This window comes from Triplophysa dalaica, chromosome 12 (genome assembly GCF_015846415.1).
Source record: "Triplophysa dalaica isolate WHDGS20190420 chromosome 12, ASM1584641v1, whole genome shotgun sequence".
Lineage (NCBI taxonomy): Eukaryota > Metazoa > Chordata > Actinopteri > Cypriniformes > Nemacheilidae > Triplophysa > Triplophysa dalaica.
In genome coordinates this window covers 15,804,823-15,815,203 of record NC_079553.1, presented here as the reverse complement: position 1 = coordinate 15,815,203, position 10,381 = coordinate 15,804,823, and the positions used below count along the sequence as shown (strand labels likewise).

Below are 10,381 nucleotides of genomic sequence, written 5' to 3'. Positions count from 1 at the left end.
TTTTAAAACAAACTATTCATACAGTATTTGTTTTATTTTTCATAGTTACAGAATACCATTTTGTGGTTATAAGGTGAGCAGTATTCAGAATATTGTGCCTGTTGATTTCATAATACTATGAGAATACTGATACATTTAAGAATTTCAGTAAAAAGTATCATTAATTCTGTGTTGGTCATTAAAATAAGACACATTCTATAATTTCAACATTTCATCTCTAAGAACTAACTTGCAATTTTGAGTGATAGTTACTTATTATAGGCACAAAGTGAGTTATCAATCCTCGATATGATTTTGTTACGTTTTAGTTTTTATATACGTATAGAAATGCACAAAGACAAGATACGAAACTGTATGCTTAATAAACTCCAAAGTTTTAAGTTTGTCTGCAATATGAATATGGTCCGATAATGCTTGATGTTTTACCCCCATGTTTTAAAAGATTTCAGACAGTTGATGTTAGCTTTCCTCTTCTTAAAAGACCATGAAGAAGATTTTTGTGGCAACATTAGAAAGCATTATATGTTTACCATGTTCTGTTGATTCCTAGCCACCAGATAACACCCCGCAACACATTAGAGACCCTCAGCACTTTGTCCGATTAGCAAAGCCAGATCCAGACTGTCAGTGGGCGTTAGGACCTGGCCGCAGTACCGAAGAGCAACGAGATATTTACACTAGACTGCTCGGTAATTGCGCGCTCCCAGTCTCACCGTTATGACCGCAACCACGTGGTGAAGTCAACCCCATATAAATCTCTCTCTCCAACCGGTTGCCTTCATATGCGTGTGTGCGCGCTGGCACTGGGACCACAGTTTTCCACAAGGAGGAATGGAGGAGCGCGTAAACTGAAGGGGAAATAACTTTCGTCAGCTCTTACACTAGTGTGTCACATCATTCAATATTCTTCCCGTTTTTAAACTTAGATGTGCGTAAGGACGCTGGGTGAAATCTTATTTTCTTCAGCACATACCGGTGCCAAACGCGTTAACCTGTGCGCCAAAAGAGCGGCGATGCGCCTTGCCGTAGTGAGCGGAGTCTTCGCATCTTCTCGTATACAGTGAGAGTGGACGAGTGAAAGGCGCGATTGTGCGGGGGTTTGGAGTGAGATTGCTGCGTTCTGATGCGGCGAAGGTGCGCGCAAAAACCCCGCAGGCTACGCGTCTGTCATCTGCAGTGCTTTGAAAAACTCTTGTTAGAGCATTTGGCCACATCGATGGCTGTTTTGCTGTCCCATGAGTTTGTACTTGTTGAAGATGAACTTGCACTCACAACTTTAGTGATTTTGTAATGAAGATCTTGTTTTTTCACCCGCACATCAGGGATTTGACACATCATTTCATGCTGTCACATTTGCCGGAGTTGCAGGTACGATAAAAAGTCACATTTGTATTTGATGATAGCGCGCATAAGCCGAACGTTGTGCCATTAACTATATTTTATTGAAATGATTGGGGCTTCTACTTAACTTAATTCACAGAATATTTTTTTTAAAAGTCACTTCTGGTACTGAAACAAAAGCACAAAATGAACCTGTACATCTTGAGTCTTTTTCTGACCTTGGATTTAGCCACGGTGGCCGTCAGTTTATCCACATGCAGCACTCTGGACATGGATCAGTTCAAAAAGAAGCGGATCGAGGCCATCCGTGGTCAGATACTCAGTAAACTAAAGTTAAACAGTCCTCCCGAGAGCTATCCCGAACCCGAGGAGGTGTCCAGGGACATCATCGCCATCTATAACAGCACACGGGACCTGCTGCTGGAAAAAGCCAACGAGCGCGCGGCCACCTGCGAGAGACAGCGCAGTGAAGAGGAGTACTACGCCAAAGAAATTCACAAGATAGACATGCAACCACCCTTCTATCCTGCCGAGAGTGAGTCTTTCATCCTTGTTTAAGGTGTTTCGAGGGTGGGGTGGCGAAGTGCTTTAAGACGTGGGCTATTAATGTAGAGTTTGAAGGTTCAAACCAGCACGAATGATGATGATCCATCGGTTTTGTGCCTTGGGCAAGGCACTGTAGGGCCCGGTTTCAAAGACAAGGATATTTTAATCGCTTTTATAAAATCATTGAGACAAAACAAGACATTTTGGTACAAATTATTTTAATTTCAGAGGCTCAAAGATCTATTTGACCACAGAACTAGCCTTAAGCCTTGGGGTCCATTACCTCTAATGAGTGTACAAAATTTGAATAGTATACTGTATATACATTTTGCCTTCTTAATATTTTAACTTTATGTTTTATCTATGTTTTTATCTAGCTGGTTCTCTCAATGCATATTTTCAACAAAAAGAGTCTCCAAATATAATTAATTTAGTTTGTAATGTACATTAGTTTGTAATTCTTTTAGTTATTGCAGCAGTTCTTCTAATTTGTCTAAGCAGTTAGCAGCACAGGCCCCAGAGGGTCCCTTTGCGGCTGCCCCACCCACATTGTCGGTAATGACGCCACTGTTTGTGTCACTTTGGTTAAAAGAACCAAGTAAATAACTAAACTTTTCCAGATATTGAAAATCAGCAGCGTGCCAGTTTATCTCAGCAGGTCATTGCCATAAATGACTGTTTGAGATTTTATTTTGTTTGTGAAAAATATGTAGTAAAATGTCCTACATTTTTTTCTTTGATCTGCCTCATTTTGCTCAGAAATGCTGCACAATGTTTATAGCCTGGAACACACAGTTATCTGATTGCTGTCTAATATGAACCGCATGTGAGATGTGAGGTGGGACAGTTTTACTTTGCAATCCAAGTACCAAGACATCATTGCCATTTTCATGATGGAGACATACATAGAGTAATCTAAAGTTCAGCTTTGATCAAGGGCACAATACTGAATGGTTTCACGTCCTCTCGTAGTCTTTATATTAGCAGCTGTCTTTCATTGGACTGAACACTAATTTGAAAGTATATTTCACAAGGTCTTTTCAGTACTAACCATTTAAGATTTGCTGATATATAATATTTTACAGAAGATCATTGGAAAACATCTTGGTTGTGATCTTTAGTCCACACTGCTCTGCCCTCAAAAACCATGGGCGAATAATGCACCTCAGTATTGCCATACCGTGCCTTCAATTTAAGCCTGTATAAGCAAATCAATGTTTTAGATGCCTTTGTTGTGCCATTAATTATGTAATCCTTTTCCGTTTCCAGATCAAATGTTAGTATACAGCATGAAGAAAAATAAATTAGCAGATCTTTTACGCTTCAAGGTATATTTTTGCATTAAATGTTATTCTTGGCTCTGCCTGTTGTATAAATACACCAAATATGAATAGAGATGGCGGAGTGCCAGCCCCAGTCAGGGAGGCATTTGTGGATATAAATAATTCTGTGTCAACGTTCAGATTACTTTAGTCAGACGTCTCAGATAATTTTAGTATTCAGCCTTGGCACTTTAGCTTATAGGTTTAAGACATATGGCTCTGTTCCAGATCTTGTGAGTTGTCTACATAGGTACCATTTTTAAGGCATTATGTGTACTCTTTCAATGTTAGGTTCTGATAGGTAGACAGCATAGGTTTTCGGTTTACACAATGTACTAAACAATAGAAATATTACTTCAGTCTTTGAAGTTTTGCATACCAAAGACGTTGTCTACATTACTGTTCCCACAAATCTACCAAGACGACTTAAACAACATGTATCACACATGCTATTAACAGCATGCATAACAAATGCACATGACATCACCCTTCGTTGTAGTTTCCTTAGAGACAATATTCCTGGTTTCAAAAGTTCACGTTTTCAGGCTTCGAAAATGTTGTGGTGTAAATGAATAGTAAAAACACAAAAATATTGTTTTTAGTTGAAAACACTAATGGTGGTGTGCCAATTACTGTTTTTTTTCTGTTGCATTTTTATTTTTTGGTGAGGAATGCCAGTCAATCCCAGAATGCATTGCAATGAACTGAAGATAACTGATTGGATTATCAAACAATTATAGATACTGTACATTCCTTTTAATAGCAGAAATCATAAAAAAATATATTTATGTTTGCCCAATATTTTGTGTGGTATGTATTCTCATGCTTATTAGAGAATCATAGCATTAGCTTAGGAACATGCTTACAATTCTAAATCAACTGTGTGTAAATGTCCAATATAGGCCTACTTTTATGAGAACAGCAAACTGAGTGGCATGCAAAGAAGTAGACTTTTAGAGATAAATCACTGACCTAAAAGGCAGCCACTTATAGGCAGTAGACAGCAAAGTAGGTTTTTAGGACAGAGCCTGTGTGTGGGGAAAAACAAATACAAAGAAAGAAAAAGTAAAATTACCGTAATACTATGATTATATGTGACCCTGGACAACAAAACTAGTCTTATGGATCAATTTTTGAAATGGAGATTTTTACATAATCTGAAAGCTGAATAAATAAACTTTCTATTTAAGTATGAGTTGTTAGAATAGGACAATAACTGGAGAAATCTGAGAGTGTAAAAAAATCTAAATATTGAGAAAATCTCCTTCCAAATTAGGGGCACTGTGATAGGCCACCCACTCACAAAAATAAAGATTTTATATATTTAAGGAAGGAAGTTTACAAAATATCTTCATTTAACATGATCTTTACATAATATCATAATGATTTTTGGCATAAAAGAAAAATCAATAATTTTGACCGATACAATGTATTTTTTTCTTTTACTAAAAAAGTTCCCGTGCTACTTAAGACTGGTTTTGTGATCCAGGGTCACATATATGTGGGTATCATGTTCCTGGAAATTAAGTTTGAATGGCAAGTCAGAAAGTCCCAATAATGTGTTTGCGTAAACACACGCTCACAGACTATCAGCCTTATTTGGTGGGGCTCCAGGAAGTCCTCGCAGGCAGAACTGCAGGGCACAACAGCACTGGTAGCAACACAAAAATGCAAGAGAGAAAGGGAGAGATATGTGAAGTGGGGCTCGTATAGAGACAGAAAGCTGGCAGAGCCCAGATAGTACTAGCTGTGTGCATATTCCGCACCCCGTGCCACATGCTTCATGGAAAATTCCACCCGGAGACCCACTGTTGCTGGGGTGTGGAGAGCTGGAGTCACTGGAGAGGTTTCCCCTCTCCCCCAATACGCAGCCTGATCACCCACCATCCAACCTCCTTGCAATCTCGTATGCTCTTAAAACAAAAGGTTCTTCAGTCAGTCAGTTTAGTTCAGCACTGAATCCTTATCAAGAGGCATTTTTAGGTCTGCAGGGTATTTGAGGTTACTACATATTTTCATGGAGCCCCACAGCTAGAACCTAAACTGTTAAAGGAATAGTTTAGCCGAAAATTATATTTTTGTCATCATTTACTCAACCTTATGTTTATTTGTTCTGTGGATTTTCTTTAATAGTTTTTAGGTTATTCTGTTTACAATAGGAGTGAATTGGGATTGCCTCTTCAAGTATCTATAGAACACAAATTATTGTGAATATCTCTTATTCATTGTATCCTCAATGTGTTTGCATTAAAAGGTTTAGTAAAACCACACGATTTTATAATCTATTTTTTACATAGAAAAATAGAATAATGTTCTTTTGATGATCTACACAAATCGCAGAAGTTCAGTTAAAAATCTGGAGAATAACTGTAAAATGTAAAAAAATAAAAGTAAATCTTGAAAGAAGAAAGATGAGAAACATTGTATTCTTCTTAACTTTTTCAACCCTCATAAGAACTATGTCACAATGTTCCCTATAGGGTTAGTATGTTGCTATATGGTCCTTTGTAAAGTCATGATGTTTTGGCACCAGACTCTGAGTGGCACCTTTGTGTTTAACTATTTAAAACTCACTCAATTTTATAGATTTTTTCTTTACTGCTTTGGTATTAGTGTGAACTTGTTATTGCTCAATTACACAGTAAGTTTTCTAAGGGAAAGCATACAGCCCGCTATTTATGACCACTCTTTTGATACTGCCACGTTATTTAAGAAACAAACCAACCCCTTCAAGCATCTTCAGTCCTACAGGAGTGTCCATTAAATCTAATGTCCCATACAACAGGCCTGTATGTTTTTGCTGTGGTATTAAATGTCAATGCATGCATAAATGCTAACATACCGTGGCCCCACTGCTCTGTTTGTAAATGCAGTCTCTTGGAGCTCAGTACAGAGCTCCCTTGTGACTGAACACACAGAGAAACACAAGGCTGCCTCTGTGCACAGGGACAAGGCTTTAGGAAATGGGTTATATTGCAGCCGTTTTATGACTTTGTGTGGTTTATGCTGTTCAAGAGTGTATGACTTACTATATGTGCTTTGAGTGGTTGCTAAAGTATGCAATCTGTTTGCGCTGGATATCAGCACTGTTCTTTACTGAAAAAAATACTGTGAGTCAATGAGCAAATGCTGGACATAGAAACAATAGTTTTTAGTGTAATCTCATTCAGGTATGTAAAATAAGAAATAATAATCATTCTATTCATCACAGCATTATTCAACCCATATATGTGCTTCAACCACTTATTCAACACAATGACTCATAGTATGAAAAATGTTCTTCCCACATGATTTGTTGTTGCTTCATCAAAACCGTTTTGACTGACAGGTCATAAATAAGAAAAATTTGCCTTACGGTAACTTTGTTTAATTATCTGCCTTTGCAGAAATAAAATATTTCAAGGTATTATGTCCTTTAAATAATTGATTAACATGGTGAGCATAGAAAATCCTGTTTTCAAATAAACAATTTCATATGATTTATTACAGAACATCAATCATTACAGGAGTCTGTACAGTGTTTAATAAATGTTTATGTTACCGTCTTCCAGGCAAAATTCATCTTAACACGATCCGGTCTAGTGAGTTATACTTGTAACAGTATAGTTACAGTATGTATAGTTTAGCAGCTCAGTGCAGCTCAAGCCCTAAACATTATTTAACACCAGGAATGACTGCAGTCAATGCCTTATTTATATTTTTCATTTATAAATCATTAATAAACATTTCTTAACACATCAATATACAGTTTTTTTTAAATATAGTGATTTTTTAGCACTGTATAATGTAAGAGTGTTGTTTAGAGAAAATGTATTAATGAAAGTTATGAAATGTTGCCCAAAACTATGAAAGTGTGGTTGGGTCACTGAGTAAACATGCAGGCATGAAAAGATTTGCAAACCCTAAAGTTGACTCACTTCAACAGTATTGCTTTTGTTACTATTTCTGTTCATCTGAGGTCAGCAATTTTGTTATTTTAAGAGCAAAAATATTTGTGCCTTTTAACGCAGCTGTAGACAGACGGTGGCCTTTTATCTCTGAGAAAATTACAGGGTGTACTAACTAATGTGTCATATATGGCAATTTTGTTATAAAGTGAGCTAATTTTACCCCAATAACTTGAAAATATCTCTGCACTGCTGTACAAACATGCCCATGAGTTGATGCTACATGAATCATACTTAAATGAGATAATATTTCTAAATGAAATGTAGTTAAATGAGTTAAGATCATCCTAATCAGTGCATATGTAATGAGTTAAGCCAAAATTAGTAAATACCAGCAGAATAATATTACTAGAGAGAAAGAAAGCGATACATTAGGACCTACAGATTATTTGTAGAATTTAATATTACTGTTACAAAGAAACAAAATAGAGAAGATAAAAAAAATATTTTTAAAAGATTTAGTGTGTGTTTTGTTAAATTATGTATTGCAGACAATGGGCAAAGAATTATTTGGACTATTATCCCTACACTTAAATTAAGTTCATTGCACTTTAGATACAACATTTAAATTTCAATCTAGAAACTAAATTGCCACCTCCCAATTTTAGTGGATAAAACAGTGAAAATGTCAAAATGAAACTTTCTCATATAAATGCCATTTCTTACCTAATGACATGCCATCCACACTATTAAGAGCATCTTAATTGACCAATTATTTTTAGGACCAAACAATATGACTGGAATAAGAGAGCTGTAGTGTTTATTAGCGAGTATGTGTGAAAGTGCAGTGTAAGAAGTGTGTCAGTGCTTGTGTTTCTTTCAGAGCAGGCCAGTGCGTGTGCATGACGGATCGTGTTTAGTGATTCTGAGAGATCCCTCCAGCCCACTGCGCCTCTCCCTCTGTAAATAAACACAGGCGTGTGGAAAGGCCATCCCAAAAACAACCCAACACACCAGAGGACACGGGCCAAGGGCGGGCACGTGAACTCCCCTCGCAAAGACCTGTCACAATCGTTCGTGTCAGCTCTTCTGGGGCGTGAGCGGTTGCTTCTTTGAGCCAATCTTTGCGATTTTGGCGGACAGCAAATGGAGTTTAATCTCAAACGACCTAATATGAGAAACATGCTTGTGTTAACATTATATTTGTGGCCTGGACTCAAGTTGTAGCCTGCCAATCAGAGCTTGTCATCTGTTTGAATAAAATACTTTATCATGTTGGTGGTTTAATAAAAGCAATATGCCACTTGAGGTCATGGGTTACAGTGATTTTTCCAGTTTTTGGAATTAGATGTTACGTGTGGTTGTAAGATGGCTCTATTGCTGTACCAAATAGTGTTTCAAAGCAACAGATGCATGTAGCCCCAGATGTGAGTCCTTGTTGAAATTAGGAAGGTTTTTTGTACAGAGTTGGATCCGAGTGTTAGAGGTAGTCTGCATTCAGATTTACAGCCTGTGTGTTTTTGCAGAACATCCCGATCAGAAGAAAATTTTTGGTTTTCTCAAAGCTGCCTTGAGAGATTTGGTTTTGGTCCATCAAGCCTCTCTCTCTCTCTCTCTTTTTCTTTCAGTGAGATTATTGTGATCGACTCAGTGGGGTTATTGTCAAAAACGGGGCTCAGTACTTACGCAAGACCTGGACTCTATTCTGCTTTTACTAGGGAGTAAGCAACAGCCAAGCTGAATTGCGTAACAGGGAAAAAGTGGAGGGGGGAAGAGAGTTTGAGAAAAGGATGACAGAGCTTGATTGTGAAAGAATAACAACGGCTCGTCCAATGCTTTTATACTGTTTACAGGGAGAGCACAGGTCCCATGTAATACAATACTTTAACACGAGCACAACTCAGTGTGGGAATGAAATCTGGGGCCCATTTATGTGTCTCTATAGAGAGTAGGAAGATCAAGATGCTTTGTGAGGTTAGGAAGAATTGAACAAATGTCAGTTTACTGTAAGAGTTATGTTTAATACGTAGTGTAAATACCTCACTAAGTGTGACGCAACAATTTTTCAACAGAGAGACATTTCAGTGAATGCGCACGACCAGGACGTGATCGACTAAATTAATCCAAACATTTTTGATGGTTACTCTACAGTTATGTGAGAAGAATTTCGGTCATGGTGGGCAGAGGGACCAAGTGCAATGATGCTGTTATGAATTTCACAGGAGAACCCAAACGCAGGCACAAGACAGGAGGTGGATGAAGGGGTTAACAGATTTATTATATATAACAAAAACGGCAAAACGAAACCAAAAATGGGGAAAACAAGACTTGAAAACTATATACAGAAACAAGAACACAGACTAACTAAACTAAGAAAACAAACACTGGGAACAAACACTAATCTAAGAATTACTAGACACAGGGAAAACAGGAACAAGGCAAGGCACAAGAACGGGCATGAAACAGCTAACATCCACAATGACTAGGAATCACATACAATGAACGAGCCCAGGACAATGAAACATGAGGACTCTTTATAGGGAGACGAACACAGGATAATTAAATAGGGACCAGGTGACACGGATCACACACTTAGTGGAAGCTAATTAACACAAACTAGGAAACAGGAGGGTAGGAACGATGTCGCGACTCGGGGAGAGTATGGAAAGCCACAAGGTCAAAAACCAAGAAATACCTGACAAGGAGAGGTGAAACCATGATAGATGCAGCATTTAAAAATGATTGGCTAAATGTCCAGTTACTCGCTGTGGCCATAGGCGTAATTTGCGGGTGGGACAGGTGGCACATGTCCCCATCACTTTATGGAAGAAATTAAGAAATGCTTTCGGAAGATGTGTATTGTTTAGGGGCAATTAACATTAAAGGGGTCATATGGCACGAACAAATTTTTTTCTGTGTCTTTGGTGTGTAATAAGTTGCCCTTGAATGTATTAGACACATAAAATTGCCGAAATAAAAGTGTCGGAACAAAAGATGCATTCTTTCTAAAAGCGAATGCTCACCCAGACCTGGCTGAAACGCCTTGTGTAACCACACCCCCACAAATCCACGTCAGTTCGTGGTATGATTTGACTTAGACCGCCCAAATGTACACGCAAGTAAGGTGGGTGTACCTGTCAGTACAATTGCTTTGTAACCTGATGTTCCAAATATGGTAAGAAGCGTTACATTTCCGTCACACGCGTGTTCTACCAATCATTACGCACTGGTTAACTGGCCAATCATAGCACACCTTGTTTTTTAGTGCAATGAGCTTTGTTAAAA

The 10,381-nt window shown here is 38.0% G+C and overlaps 1 protein-coding gene across 1 annotated transcript in view; it reads left to right on the top strand.

Moving 5' to 3' along the window:
• The first annotated feature begins 799 nt into the window (after positions 1-799).
• Positions 800-10,381, top strand: part of tgfb2 (transforming growth factor, beta 2) — a 31,155-nt gene continuing 21,573 nt past the window's right edge. The window contains exon 1 of the mRNA XM_056763452.1: positions 800-1,876. Within this exon, the coding sequence (XP_056619430.1) occupies positions 1,528-1,876 (349 nt within the window). The 5' untranslated portion in view covers positions 800-1,527. The remainder of the gene's footprint in view (positions 1,877-10,381) is intronic.